The 15600-nt window shown below is 52.9% G+C and overlaps 1 protein-coding gene across 4 annotated transcripts in view; it reads left to right on the plus strand.

Moving 5' to 3' along the window:
- SSBP4 (single stranded DNA binding protein 4) overlaps positions 1-15600 on the plus strand; it is a 45184-nt gene that overhangs the window by 7748 nt on the left and 21836 nt on the right. For all 4 annotated transcript variants that reach the window (XM_043977581.1, XM_043977579.1, XM_043977582.1 and 1 more), the window contains exons 2-4: positions 2024-2096; positions 2500-2561; positions 2971-3055. In XM_043977581.1, coding sequence (XP_043833516.1) covers positions 2024-2096; positions 2500-2561; positions 2971-3055 — 220 coding nt within the window. The remainder of the gene's footprint in view (positions 1-2023; positions 2097-2499; positions 2562-2970; positions 3056-15600) is intronic.

Raw genomic sequence — 15600 nt, forward strand, 5'->3', positions numbered from 1 at the left:
TTTAAGACATTTCCAAAGGACCCATAATGAAAAATGCTATCTACCTCTAGAGAAAGAACTGATGGAGTCTGAGTGCAGATTGAAGTATACTTTTTAATTTTCTTCTGTGTGTGTGTGTGTGTGAGTATTTGTATTTGGCAACATGACTACTTTGGGGTGAGGTGGGGAAGGAATAAAAAAGGGAGAAAAAGAAGTCGGGTCAGGAAGAACAGGATGTTAGCTTGAGAAGGGAGGAGAGCCTGGGATGATGGGAACATAAACTCACAAGATCAAAGATTTGGAAGGGACCTCTCCAGAGAAGGAAAATGACCTACCCAGGGTCACACAGCTAGCTTGTGCCAGAGCTGGGATTCATTCATCCCCAGTTCCTGGGAAGGGCTTCCTAAGCTAGGGGAGACCAGAGCCCATTTGTAAGGAGCTGGGAAAGAGATTGTGGAGAGGAAGGGAAGGTTCTGAGAAGGAAGGTTGGGCTAGAATGGCATGGCAAGCCATCTTGGCCCCTCCTGATTTAGGGTGCTCACCCTGGATGATGTCAGGTGCTCCAGAGATAGGACGAGAGGAGGAGCCCCATGGCGTGGACCCTGGCTTCCTTCAAGACTCAGCTCAAGGCCATTTTTAGCAAGAGGCTATTCCCAGTCGTCCCCCCACCCCCCTAGCTCTGGCCCTTTGTACCAGCTGTCCCTCATTCCTGGAATATTCTCCCTCCTCCCCTCCTCCTGGGAGCTTCTCTGTGATTCTTCAGGTCTCAGCTGAGATCCCACTTTCTGTAGGCCTTTCCTGCCCCCCCCACCCCCCAGCTGCCAATGCCTCCCCCCTGGCAGTGCCACCCCTCTGGTGCAGGTCTTCTGCTCACTACCGGACTGTGGCAGGAGCCAGCTGGGGGGTCCCATCCATCCACCATTGAGCCACTAAAGGGATTCTCCAAATGCCCAGGCCCAACCATGTCACCCCTCCACTCAGTAAACTCCAGTAGCTCCCTGTTACCTCCGGGATGCTCTGTTTGGCATTTAAAGCCCTTCAGAGCCTGGCACCCTCCCACCTCCCCGGGCTTCTTTAGTCTCATTCTCCACTATGTATCCTCCCATCCAGTGACACAAGCCTCCTGGCTGTTCCACCAACCAGACCCTCCATCTCTTGGCTCTGGGCATTTTCTCGGGCTGTCCCTTGGGCCTGGAATGCTCTCCCTCCTCATGTCTGCCTCCTGGCTTTCCTTTGGGGCTCACCTAAAATCCCCTCTTTTACAGAAGCTTTTCCCAACCCTTCTTCATTCCCCTGCCTTTTCTGTTACTCGTTTCCTATTTATCTTGTGTAGAGCTTGTCTGTATATATTTGTTTGCTCACTGTCTTTTGCCCCCTTTTGTATCATCAGCACTGTGCCTGGCACATCGTAGGTATTTATTTATTTTTGGGGGGGCAATGAGGGTTAAGTGACTTGCCCAGGGTCACACAGCTAGTAAGTGTCTGAGGTCAGATTTGAACTCAGATCCTCCTGAATCCAGGGCTGGTGCTTTTTCCACTTCGCCACCTAGCTGTCCCCACACATAGTAGGTATTTAATAGGTGTTGGTTGAGTGACGTATCTTGTATCCACCTAGTCACTTACATATTGTCTCCCACATTAGACATCTGTAGGATGGAGCTGTTGGTATTCCCTCAATTAACAGGCCCTGGCATGCAGTAAGGGATTAATAAATGCCTGTTGATTTAACTCATTGGTTCCCTGACAGGCATCAAAAGGACCTGGGTTTGAACCCTGCCTCTGATCCTTCCTGCCTTTCAGCTTCATAAAATGAGAGGGTTAGACAGGATGGCCCCTGAGGTCCCTCTCAGTTCTAGATGTGTGGTTGTCTGTGAAGCATCCCTGTGTTCCTGTGCTTGGAAATCCAAAGACCCAAACAAAGTCTTTCCCCTCAGTGGGACTCCAGTCTGATTGGGGATACAGCACGTCTTCTGATAAATGGATACCCATATCCCTGGCTCTGGTGCCTTTTTCCCGTGCCCTGAGCCTGGCCTTCTCTGTGTAGGTTGGCGCTCTATGTATATGAGTATCTGCTTCATGTGGGAGCCCAGAAGTCAGCCCAGACCTTCCTGTCGGAGGTGAGAACCAGCTGGCTGGGGTAGGGCCGCCCACTCCTGCTCAGCTTCCCCTCTCCCTCTCCTTCCCTTCTCTCCTCTCACCTTCCCCCACCCCCTTCTCTCCCAGGTTCCTTGGCTCTGTTTTAACTGAGATGGGGGGGTGCATTGAAAGGATTCAGGGCCTGAAAGGGCTGAGGGGGCTGAGATTGCAGGGACTGAATGACTAACCCTCTCTAATTGCTGCTCTTTAGTCCCATGATGTAGAATTAAGGAACTATGAGGAATGAGGGGGCTTGCAGGGCTGAGGGACCCAAGGAGAGGAGAGGGCCAAGCTTTCTGGGGGGTGAGGTAAGCCAGGTGGCTTGAGGTGGGGAGGCTTGGGCAGGGCGTCTCTCCCTCTCTAAACTGCTTCTGACCCTGGCAGATCCGGTGGGAGAAGAATATTACATTGGGGGAACCTCCGGGGTTTCTGCACTCCTGGTGGTGGTAAGTCATTAGGGGGCTCTGGGGGGGAGTGATGGGGGCCCCAATGAGGCAGGGCTGTTGTAGAGAAAAGTGATGGGGAGAGTGGATAGGGAGGTGCCCCCAAGGTAGAAAAGAATGATGGGAAATACCAGGGAGAGAGGGATGGAGTTGGGGTGAGCAGGGTTCAGTGGGGTCCTCTAGGGAGGAGGGATGGGGGAAGTGGATGGGGAGGCACCCCCAAGGTAGAAAAGAATAATGGGAAATACTGGGAAGGGGAGGGATAGAGTTGGGGTGTGCAGGGTCCAGTGGGGTCCTCTAGGGAGGAGGGATGGGTAGCCTGAAGGGTATGAGGACAAGGGGACTGGCAGGGCCAGTGTTGGCTAGAAGGCTGTGCCTTAATGCCTTCCTAATCATCTCCTTTCCCCGACAGTGTATTCTGGGACCTGTACTGTGCGGCCCCTGACCGACGAGAGACGTGTGAGCACTCTAGCGAAGCCAAGGCTTTTCATGACTATGTGAGTCCCTGCCCTGTCCAGGGCCAGATGTGGGGCTGGCGGGGAGGTGCCATTGGGTGTGTGGGTGCACATGAGCACAAGCGTGCTTTAAGAGGGCCCTCAGCATTGGGGCAAATGGAAGCCTCCACCCTAAACCCCTGGTGTTCTTTCTTGAAAGAACTTCAAGCTCTGGGAGACGCCTCCTCCATCTCTTTATGGCCCGGCATCTGAGGAAGTGATCCTTGGCTGAGCTAGGACAGACCCAGGAGCTTAGGGAGAAACAAAGGCATGAAGAGAGGGGAGGCAAGACTCCAGGGTCACCAAAGGTTTTGCTTTCTCTGCTGACCACCCTACGCCAGGTAGGCACACTGCCTACCTGTGCAGGTCAGTACCTGCTTGGAAACTTCAGAAATTGCCCTGGGAATGGAGAGATTAGTGGATTTGTTCAAGATCCCAAGCCATCATGAGGCACGGGCAGGGCTTGAACCCAGGGCTTCTTGACCCCAGGGCCAGCTCTCTTTTGGCAGCTGCCTCTCTTTTCTTCCTGCAAGTGTGCGCGCGCATGCGCGCGCGCACACACACACACACACACACACAGAAAGAGGCCACAAATTGCAGGGATCAGAGAAGTAGGACTGGAAGGGGCCTGAGAGGTCACCCAATGCAGCCCCTTCATTTTAGAGATAAGGAAACTGAGGCCTAGAGGAGTGAAGTGATCCAAGGTCACCTAGATAGTAAGTGACAGAGCTGAGACTCAAGCTTGGGTCCCATAATTTCAGATGCAGCTCAAGGGAGCCCACCTCCTTCCCCCTCATACCCAAGCTCACCTTCATCCACAGACCTCCTCACTCACACATCTTCCCTGATAGACCCATCAAACATGGAGTCACAGATTCTCAGAGTGGGGGAGGGGTGCTCAGTGGCCACCCAGCCTGACCCCTGCCCCTGTGGGCATCCCCTCCACAATATGCCCAAGAGATGGCAGCCCTCCAGCTTGCCCCTGAAGGCCTCACTCTCCCTCTCTCCAGGGCGGTAAGGGAGAGGGACCATGGCTATATTTGGCCTCTTTAGACCGCCCCCCTCCCTCCTGTTTCTGCCCTCTGGGACCCAACAGAATAAGGCTAATCCCCCCTCCCTCCCACCTAAATCTTCTCTCCTAGCGAAACATCCTGGTTTCCCTCATTGCAGTATTCAAGGTGTGGTCTGCCCCAGGACAGAGGATACCTGCTGTAACACACAGGGGGGCCTCATCTGGAGCCTGCAGGCCACTCAACCCCCCAGATCTTTGCCAGACCAGAGGCCTTCCAAGCAGCATGTCCCCTATTTGTGAAGTAGAAGACATAATGTTACAGCAAATATGTGCTGGTAAATGTTTAACAACCAGCTCACCAAAAAGAAAAAGTGTCCAGGACAGATTTTTATATTTAATCTAAAATCTTTTGTTTTGTTTTGTTTTGTTTTTTCAGGGCAATGAGGGTTAAGTGACTTGCCCAGGGTCATACAGCTAGTTAAGTGTCAAGTGTCTGAGGCTGGATTTGAACTCAGGTCTTCCTGAATCCAAGGCCAGTGCTTTATCCACTGTGCCACCTAGCTGCCCCTTTAATTGAAAATCTTAACATTTCTTCCATCACTTAGGTCCAGACAGTTAACAAAAACAGCAAACAAACCCTAGTTTGTAGCCTTTGCTGATTTCCAAGGTGTAAATGCTCACATTGAACATTTAACTATTGGCTCTCAGCAATCTGGTTCCAGCAAGAAAAGGGCTAAAAGTGCTGGATTTGGAGACAAAGTATCAGGTGCTGGACGAGGGTTTTGCTAGATGGTCAAGAGGATAGAATGTTGGACCTGGAGTCAGGAAGACATACCTCTGTTCAAATTTTTCTCCCTCATCTACTTACTGTGTGTATCCTTCACTATTTGGGAAATGCTTTGTTAATCATGAAGTGCTTGGTTAACTGCAAAGTGCTTTAGAAATTTTGAATCTCTATCTAAACGTTAGCAATTATTCCGATTAATCACAACATGTGTGCCTTTGGTCTTGGCTGTCTGCCTCAGTTTCCTCATCTCTAAAATGAAGATATAATAGTTCCCGCCTCCCAAGAAGGGGTGGGATAATACATGTAAAGGGGTTTTGCCCATCCTAGAGCACTATTACAGAAATGCAGCTGTTCTTGTTATTACTGACTGATCTTGGGCTTCAGCACCCAGTCTGTTAAAATGAGGGGGCATTCTTGACACACAGGAGCTTGGCCCCTCCCAGCCCCCACCCCCAAAGATCTTGATCTCCCCTCTGGTATATGAAGGACTGGGTGGCAGAGGAGGCTGAGGAATGTCATGGATGGTTTTTGTGGGTGGTCCAGCTAGGAAAGACACTTCCCCCCTCACCTTTAAAATTCTGAGAGAGAGGGTCTATCCTCAGGGCCTACCAGGGGCTGTTGCTTTCATCATGAAGTCTACCTGGGGGAGCCAATAGGCTCTTGGGATGTGGGGCTGGGTGGGGTGTCTGGGTCACCTTCCCCCAGGCCTAGGAAGGTGAAGTAACTGCCCAAAGGCCACCAAGAGGTTGAGTGGCAGAGTCAGGATTTCTGTCCAGGCCAAAGCTGGGGCCTAGCCAGGATCTGTCTCCAGAGGGAAGAACAGAAATATTGGGGCTGAGTGGGGTGGCAAGTTTGGCAGGATTGCTGGGAGACGATCAATATTGACTTTCTGCATATACATGTGTGGAAGGGGCAGAACGGGATGGGTTTTTCTAACTGGGGTGAACTGAGGAAGGAGAATACACCCAGGCTCCAGGGCAGCTGCACCTCCTATCAGTAAATCTGGGTCCTATCCCCCTAGGAGAGGGGGCTGCCAGGTAGGAGGGAGGAACAGGAAAGAGAAATTCAGAGTCTTAAGGAGGCCTTTTGACTTCTGAGAGGCCAGTTCCCAGATACCTTGCCTCTATGGACTGAACTCCAGGAGGTTGTTCCCAGGGATATTCTCTTCCCAACCTCATATACAACACACACCCCAACCTCATATACAAATACATCCATCTAGAAACTCATAGAGAGATCATCAGAATTTGTATCCTTATGCTTTCAAGTTTTCAGCATTCATTGTCTCCTTTGAGGACAGAGGCCCAGAGAGGACAGTGACTGACCCTTTTGTTGTTCAGTCTTTTCAGTTGTGGACAGCTAGGTGGTGCGGTGGATAGAGTGCTGGCCCTGAAGTTTGGGGGGACCAGAGTTCAAATGTCACCTCAGACACTTACTAGCTGTGTGATGTTGGGCAAGTTACTTAACCCCAACTGCCTTAAACATCCGGGACCATCTCCAGTCGTCTTGATGTCTGTCTTGCCACTGGACCCAGATGGCTCTGGAGGAGATAGTGAGGTTGGTGTCCTTGCACGGCCCTCCCTCAGTTAAATCCAATTTACTGCAAGTCATGACATCACCCCAATGTCATGGTCCTCTTCAAGAATGAAGGACAAACAACAACTTTTCAGTCATGTGCGACTCTGTGACCCCATTTGGGGTTTTCTTGGCCATTTCCTTCTCTGGCTCATTTTATAGATGAGGAAACTGAGGTAAACAGGGTTAAGTGACTTACCCAGAGTCATACAGCTAATAAGTTTCTAAGGCTGGATTTGAACTCAGGAAGATGTCTTCCTGACTCTAGGCCTGATGCTCAGACTGGCCCTTGCTTCCACATTAATTTTGAGAGGCAGGATTTGAACTCAGGGTCTCAACTTCTAAGTCCATCCCAACACCATGCCCAGACAGAGAATCCAAAAGAAATAGGATCCTAGTTGGAAGGGACCCCCGAGACCGGCTAGTCTAAAACCCTTATTTTACAGATGAAGAAACTGAGCTCCAAGTGATTTGCTTAAGGTCCCAAAGGTTGTAAGCATCAGAGATAGGATTTGAACTCAGATCCTTTGACTGCAGTCTGTGCACTTTCACTCCCACTACAAACACAGGGAACCATATAGACTCAGCCAGCAGTATAGCACCCTGAACACACCAACAACACAGGCACTCACATGCCCTACGTAAAATTGCATGGAGTCTACCCACAAACACATGAATTCTCACACACACACACACACACACACACACACCCTCTCTGCTAGCTTGGTAGATGCTTACCTTCTCCACCCAACCTTCCCCTCCCTTCCCCCATTCCCACCCCCCCACCAGACCCCTCTAAGGTTCATCAGATGGAGCTTGGGGAGGGTGTGAACTGGGGAGGGAGGAGGCTTGCAGAATTTTTGCTTGGGAGGCTCAGAGTCTAAACTTAGTCTCTCCAGCACAGAGGCCTTCATCCCAGCCTGGCTGCCTCCCTACCCAGCATCCTCTCTGGTGGGGATAGGGATGATGGGGGAGGGGTATAGGTCAAGACTTGGCTATTTTCTGAAGCTCCCACAAAAGGTCGATTCTTTCCACTCCATTCCGCCCCCCCCAGTCCTTTTCTCAACCCTGGGGGGGGCCTACCTTCACCCCCTCCTCCATACTGTGCCTCCGGGTCTCTTCAGTCCTTACCTCAGTCTGTGACCCTTTCTTTTCTTCTCTCTTCAGCTGGGTCATACACCCTCCTAGCCTTTAAGACTGAGCCAGGTGATATCCAGGAGGGAGCTGGGGGGCATTGGGGGGAGGGGGAAATGGAGATATCAACTCCAAGTCTATGAAAATGCCCCTAGGGTCCTTTATTTCAGAGACAACACCCCCACCCCCCCCCCATTCAGTCCAGACATCTCCACCTCTTTTCCCTGAGCTGGTGGAGCAAAGTGAGAAGAAAGGTTAGGAGGGTAAGGATATGGGGCTCACCAAGGGAGCAAGTCATCATTCTCCCCGGGTTGACCAGGCTAGGTGAGGCTGGGCTTAAGGAAGATGGGATGCCTGCTGGCCAAAAAGGATCCCAAGACCCCCCTCTGCCTCTTTGCTTGTCTCCCCCAGTCTGCCTCTCTGTACTACTCAGCTCTGCCTCAGCCTCTCTCCTGGCTTCATCTTTGTCCCAGCATTCTCTCCATCCCAGCATCCTCAGCACTTTGGTTGGGGTCCTTTCCATGGGTCCCTTAAGTTTCCTGTTTCTCTTCTCTGGCCCTCTAAGCCGCTTGGCTAGCTAGCTACCCCCTCACTTCATTCTGGAAACAGGGAAGGTTTGCCTGCTGTGGGTAGGGGGATTACTCTAGCTGGCTCTCCACAGCACCCTCCCCCATCCATGCCAAGTCAGACCCTCCCCCTCCCCAAATCTGGGTCTGTTTCTTTCTATTTTACCTCCTCTCTTTTATCTCTTCTATTCCCATTGCTTCTTTTTGCTCTGGGTTCTCCCTTCTGTCTCTGCTTCTCTCTTCCCCCTTTTTCTCTCCCTTTTGCCTTTGGGGCCTAAGAAGTCTTCCCCCCTTCCCTCCCCTCTCTATTCTATGACTCCCCCTTTCTCTCCATCACCCCACTTATTTCTGTGGGTCTCGCTCTCATACCCATCCTCCCATCGGTCCAGGCCTGTCTCTGTCTCTGCTTAGTGTCTCCCTGTCTCTTTCCCCTGTTTGTCTCTTTCTCTTAGTATGTTTGTCTGCTTGCACTCCTCCACCCCCACACCAAGCCCCCCAAATCTCTTTGCACTGAGAGCTTTGGGAGCTATGGGAAGAGGGGGGTGGAGAGAGAGAGAGGAGGGGAGGGAGGCCGGGGGGTTGCGAGCGGGAGCGGGGCGCTGGGCGCAGGGAGCGGGGCCCATTTCCATTTCAGAATTAATGAGATTCTCCTGAAGTGAGACACACGCGCGGCTTCAGAGGGCCGTCTGCCTCGCGGGTCAGCCCTGCGGAGTCAGGCCCCGTTGCCATGGCAGCGCTGCCTTGCATATGTAAAGGCGAGAGAGAAGAGAGGGAGAGAAGGGGAGAGACATGAGGAATTGGAGAAGGGGAGAGAGAAAAGGGGGGGGGGATGAACCAACTCCAGGACCCAGGCAGTCCTGCCTGGGCCCACAAATGGGGGTGGGGGGGAGCCAGCCTCCGAGGAACAATGAGGGGGGAGGGGAGGCCAGACAAAGGCTATGGTTAGCTTAGAAAGAGGGGATATGGAGGCACGTGGGGGGTGGGTCTGGGAAGAAGGGGATTCTGGAAAAGGGGGAGGGCTAGAGAATGGGAACATACAGGGGGTTCTGTAGAGAGGACAGTCTGGTAGAGTGAGGGGGCTGAGTATAGGGAGCAAGGGGGCCCTGAAAGAGGGCAAGACCTGGGCATGTGGGAGGAGGAAATGGCGGGGGCAGGAAGAGGGGGCTGCGGAATAGGGAAATGGAAAGGAGAATGATGCTAGAAGGGCGGGGAAGTGGAATTGGAAAAAGTGGGGGGTCCCCCATCCCTGGCCCTACACACTCTGGCCAGAAGAGCTGCTTTCTTTCATACCGCTGATCCCAGAAGTACCAGAGCCCCGTTGTCTCCCTCTTCCACCCAAGCCTGGGCGCCATACCCCGAAGCGGGGCTGGCTCAGGAAGGTCCCCGGGTAGAGATCACTGGGTTTTGGGGGGCGGAGGGGAGGACCAGAGATTGCCACATCTGTTACCAACTAGCGAGGGTGGGGGGAGGGCGCTGCGGCCTTTGGGGGAGAGACGGGTTCAGGCATCATAGATTTAGCCACCTCCCTCCCGCGGGTCTTGGGGGCGCCAAGCCTGGCTGGGCAAGGAAGGGCCAATCGCCCCGCTGGGGGGGGGGGAGTGGGAGGGAAGCGGGCGGGCCGGGTCGTGGCCAGGAAGCTGGGCGGACATCCTGTCGGTGGAGCCGGGCCTGGCCGGAGGCCCCCACTCCCAGCGGCTCCTCTCGGCCCCCAATCCCTAGGCAGCAGGGTGGGGGTGGGGATAGACGGGCTCGGGCGATCCCTGAGGGCGGGGGCAGCTTTAAGCCCCTCCCTGGCCCTTCTGTCTGGACTCTGAGCCTCTCTCCCTCCCCTCTCCTGGCCCGAGTCTCTGCATCCCTGTCTCCTGCTTCTCTGGGGGTCTCTCCATCCCTCTGCCCTCTCTGTGCGTCCTGGGGACTCTCCCCTGTTTTTGCTCGCAGTCCCCTCCCACTTCCTTTGCTGTTTTCAGCTCTTTTCCCTCTGCTGTATCTCTGGGTCTCAACCGCCCCCTCTTTCCTTTGTTGGGTCCCCAGTCTCTTGGTTTCTCCGTCCCCCCCCCCCTTTGCTGGGTCTCTGTCTCTGCTTCTTTGTGACCTTGGTATCTTCAGGAAAAGCCCAGCGCTCCCCAACTAGTCGTCATGGCAACGCCTGTTTTGCCTTCTCCGGGAAGCTCATCAAGCCCTGATTGACAGAGGGGGAGGCTGAGGGAGCCCCCCAGCTCCCCAATCCCAGGCCCGTGGGGGGAGGGGAGACTACTCCCCGCCCCCGAACCTTCCCCAGTCCCACCCCCGCCCAGTTTTCTCTGCCCTGGAGGCCAGCCCCAGGATTGTCCAGAGGAGGGCTGAGCCTCGCCTGGGGGATTAACCCCTCAGGCCCCGCCAGGAGGCCACGCGGGGGCTTCTAGGAGCAAGGGCTGGGACCCTCGCCCCCATGCCTCATCCACCTACATGCCCGCTCACCCCCTTCCCTAGCCGGGTGGGAAGAGGCAACCACCCGCTGGCTCCCCAGGGCCAGATCCACCCGCCTGCCGGCTTCCTCCTTCTCCGACCCGTCCAGGAAGCTCTGCGGCGCCTGGCGCTGCCCTCGGGGCTGGGCTTGGGGGAGGGCGGGGGAGGGGAAGCTGTGAAAGTCCAAAGAGGCCAGGGAGAAGCTCGGGATCCTAGAGAGGATTGAGAACCGGAAGGGTCCTTCGAATTTAGAAAGTCTGGCCTGGAAGGGCCCTTGGAACTTAGGATGTCTGGGCTGGAAGGGTCCTTGGAACTTAGGATGTCTGGGCTGGAAGGGTCCTTGGAATTTAGGATGTCTGGGCTGGAAGGGTCCTTGGAACTTAGGATGCCTTTGCAGGATCCCTACTGCTGGATGAGCCCTTAGGACACAGAATATGGGATGTCAGAGCTGGGAGGGGCCTTGGAAAGAAGAATGCTGGGGATTTCAGAATGTGAAATGTCAGAGCCCTAAGGGACCTTGGTACTGAGAAGTCAGGCCCACACCATTTATTAAGCACCTGATTTGGACACAGGGCTGTAGTTTGGACTGGGGGGATGCCAGAATGACACTCCCTGCCCGCAAGGATCTTCTGCTGTGGGGGGAGGAGAAGAGATTCAACAGATAGAGATAATTAGAGTCCAGTGTTTTGAAGGCTAAGGAGACTGATTTGGAAAGGAGAAGGAGTGTGATACCCGGCAGAGGGGACAGCCAGTATCCATGCTCCACAGCGACATATATAGGAGACAGCTGGTGATCCTGCTTTGCTGGAATTTAAAGAGTGCTCAGAGGGGAAGAGAATGAAATAAAACTGGAAGGGGAGGTTGGGGCCAGACTGGAGGGCTGGGGAGTCCCTAATGCTTTTTGAGTAGGGGGCTAAGTTTAAAGATTCTTTTGGTAACTCTAAGGCTTGAAACTGCCCCCCAGGACTCACCAGCTTTGGAATCCCATCTCTGACAGTTACTAATTGTGTGGCAAGTTTTCTAAGCCTCAGTTTCCTCATCTGTAAAATGAGAAGGTTGGAGTAGATGGCCTTTAAGCTCCACTCCAGCTCTTAAAAACCAAAAACACGGGGCAGCTAGGTGGCCCAGTGGATAAAGCACCGGCCCTGGATTCAGGAATACCTGAGTTCAAATCTGGCCTCAGACACTTGACACTTACCAGCTGTGTGACCCTGGGCAAGTCACTTAACCCCCATTACCCTGCAAAAAAAAAAGAAGAAAAAAAACCAAAAACACTAAAGAAGCGTTCTGAATGAATATCTCTATTGTCCTCACAACCACTAGAGATAGGTGGTATTTTTGTCCAGATTTCACAGTTAAGGAAACGGATGATTAAGGTAAAGTGACTTGTCTAGGGTCACACAGATAGCAAAGATCTGAGATCACATTTGAACTCAGGTAGGTCTTCCTGACTCCAGGTCTGACACTCTGGCTGTTTCTTTTTCTTCTTTTTTAAATCTGATCCTTTAAGTACGGGGCCAAAATCCAGGGATTAAACCTCCTAAAATGTTATAAATTGGAAAACTGAGGCCAAGGGAAGGGAAGAGTTCTTCTTTGGGCCTAGGACAAAATCAGGCTGGCTTCCCCGACCCTACAAAAAGTAACAAGCCAGGTCGCTGGCGAGGACCCCTCGGGTCGACTGGGACCGCGGGCTGGCGCATAGGAGTAGACGTTGGTGTGGGCTGGGGTCTCACACCCGGGACGCTGAGGGTTAAGGTGGGGCCCTCGGCTTGCCCCGGGGCTGGCCTGGACTGGGCCCGGCCGGCTGGGAGGAGGGGTGCACACAGCAGCCTCGCCCCGGGCGCTGTTGGTCTTGGCGGCGGCCACAGACTCGCCATTGTCTTGCAAATGATTCGCGCCGGGCCCTCCAGCGAGTTCAGCTGGGTCCAGCCGCCTGGAAAACCGGCGCCTCCCCCTCCCGGGGCCCTAGCGCCATCCTGGCTCTGACTTAAGCCTTGGAGCCGGTGAGGCCCCCCTAGAGGGAAGGCAAAAAGGGGAGCCTCCCCCAACCCGGCCTCTCCGGAGACCCGGGTGTGATTGCAGGCTCTGTGACTAGCTAATTAAGTGACCTTGGATAAGTCTTTTATCTGCTCTGGGCCTCAGTTTCCTCATCTCTCAAGTGGGGGTTGGACTAGCTTGATGGTGTCTAATAGGACTTTCCAGCCCTGGCAGCCCGGGCATCTCTCCCTAAGCCCCCCGGACTCCTGCCGAGCCCTCCTGCCTTGGAGGGGAGGGCAGGGGGCCCCCTTCCCTCTGCTTTTCGCTGCTCGCATTCTCTGCGATCCCGAGGGAGCCCGGGCCCCGCAGGAAGGCGGGGCAGTGGGAAGCCTCTCCAAGCCCCTAAACTTATAACAGATGGGGTGGGGCTAACTTAGGGCCCGCCCCTTCTGGCTCCTCCTCCATCTCCTCCGGCTCTGCGGAAACCGAGCTGGAAAACATTGGCAAGAGGACCCGAGGCTTGGCCTCTGGTCTTGATCATCCTGGTAGTCATACAGAGCTTATCTCCTCTGAACCTCACCCCCACCTCTATGGATGGGGGAAGGAGGGGCTGTTTTTATCACTGTTTGACAACTGAGGCACGGAGAAGTGGTTTGGGGGGGGGATCACCGAACTGAGAAATGAATTCAGATTTTCCTGATATTCCATTGATCGAAAGCCCGCAAGGGCAAGAACCACGTGTTTGCCTTTGTTGGGCCTGGTGTCTGGTACCCAGGAAGTGCATAATGCATGCTTATTGAGCCAGGCTTGGATCCCACTGCTCCTTTTAGACCTTTGTCTTCTCATCGGTAAAGATGAGGGAGTTGGGGCTAGTCAGGGAGTAGTAGGGTCTAGAATAATGATAACCTGGAACTCGACAAGTTTTATGTTTGAATCTTAACCCAGACAAGCACCAGCCTCTTGACTAGCAACCAACCAACGGGTCTTTTCTAAGCTACTCCCAGGTCTGGTGATGCAGAGGCAAAAATGGCCAGCCCTCAAGGAGTTTTATTCTTCTAATTGGTTTTTTTTGTGTGGGGGGGGCAATGAGGGTTAAGTGACTTGCCCAGGGTCACACAGCTAGTAAGTGTCAAGTGTCTGAGGTCAAATTTGAACTCAGGTCCTCCTGAATCCAGGGCCAGTGCTTTATCCACTGAGCCACCTAGCTGCCCCCTCCTCAAGGAGTTTTATGAAGTGAGGGGAGAACCACAGCATCTGAGTATATACACAATAAGCTACAAGGTCGTTGGGTTGGGGGACAGTGGAGAGGGGAGTACAGGCAGCTGGAGGAGATCAGGAAGGATGCCAGGCAGAGGTGAGTAGGCAGACAATATATTCCAGGCCTTGGGAGGAGGCCAGATATTGGAAGAGGAGGTTGTGGTTGGTCATGAGCTCCCTGGCCCTCAGTTTCCTCTTCTGGAAAAACAAAGCTAATAGGAGTAATACTCACCTGTGTTAAACCATTTTCGGTTTTGTTCGAGTCGTCTTTGTAACCCCATTTGGGGTTTTCTTGGCAAAGATACTGTAGTGGTTTGCCATTTCCTTCTTCAGCTCATTTGAGAGATGAGGAAAATGAGGCAAACTGGGCTAAGTGACTCGCCTAAGGTCACACAACTAGGAAGTGTCTGAGGCCAGATTTGAACTCCGGAAGATGAGTCTTCCTGACTCCAGGCCCAGGATTCTATCCACTTCACCACCTATCTATCCCAATACCGACCTACCTTATGCTTAAGTGAAATTATATAACAAGTTTTGGAAACATTTATGTGTTGCGAAGACGTGTGTGTGACATGGTCAGACCTGTGCTTTAGAAAAATCACTTCAGCAAATGGGGGGGAGAATGACTGGAGAGAGACTGGAGGTAGGAATCCCAGTTAGGAGTCTGTGACTCCAAATCAACCTGACACTTAGCCTTCAAGGCCCACTTCACATGTCACCTCCTCTGGGCAGCCTTCCAGGATCACCTGGTCCTCAAGGAGGCTTCTTAGACCTCTCTTTCTCTAGGGGCTCTCTCTCATATTGGGCCCTTTCTACAGTGATCTCTTCCTCTTTCCCTATCTCATTACCTCTGGTACATAGATGATGAACTCCCTGAGGGCAGACATAGGCCTACCCTAGTCTGGCTTCCCTCAGCAGAGCTCAGTCCTGCCACCTGGAGGCCTTATCCCATAGTTGTTGAATGAATGATTGAACCTCTCAGTGACTTGTCATTCAGTGAGCATTTCTTGGGACCAAGTGAGCAAGTCCCCTGCTTGCCTAACCTAGGCTGGGGTTTGGGGCTGGCAAGAAGCACAAGATAGAGATGGAGAAGAATCAGGCATAGTCACAGTACAGGGGGAATAAGACATAATCATAATCACAGGACCTTAAATAGAGTTTCCTTAGAGGGCATCTAGTCCAATGTCCTCTTTTTTACAGGTAGGGAAACTGAGGCCCTGAGAGGTTAAGTGATGCCCTTCATATTCACTTAAATACAAAGTCACATGTTTAATGTGAGGGATAATGGAATGTTCATTGGGTTGGGCCAGTTTGGATAGAATATGGACTATACAGAGCAGGCATACTGTAAGATAAGCCTGGAAAGATGAGCTTGATGCCTTGCTGAGAAGGGTTTTCAATATCAAGCTGAGGAGTGTGTATTTCATCCTAGAGTCACTAAAGCTTCTTGAGTGGGAGAGCCACATGGTCAGGCCTGTGCTTGAGGAAGGTTGTTTTGGCAGCTGGGTGGAGGAGGAGAATTGGAGGTTAGGAGACTCTTCAGTATGGCCCATGCCAATCCAAGCTTACCATATGCAACTGTGAAAGGTTGTGGATCAATTTAAAAATTAAACAAGGGGGCGGCTAGGTGGCGCAGTGGATAAAGCACCGGCCCTGGATTCAGGAGTACCTGAGTTCAAATCCGGCATCAGACACTGGACATTTACTAGCTGTGTGACCCTGGGCAAGTCGCTTAACCCCCATTGCCCTGCAAAAAAAAAAAAAAATTAAACAAAAGTCCCCATTCCAAGGAGCA

Source organism: Dromiciops gliroides, chromosome 1, assembly GCF_019393635.1.
Source record: "Dromiciops gliroides isolate mDroGli1 chromosome 1, mDroGli1.pri, whole genome shotgun sequence".
NCBI lineage: Eukaryota > Metazoa > Chordata > Mammalia > Microbiotheria > Microbiotheriidae > Dromiciops > Dromiciops gliroides.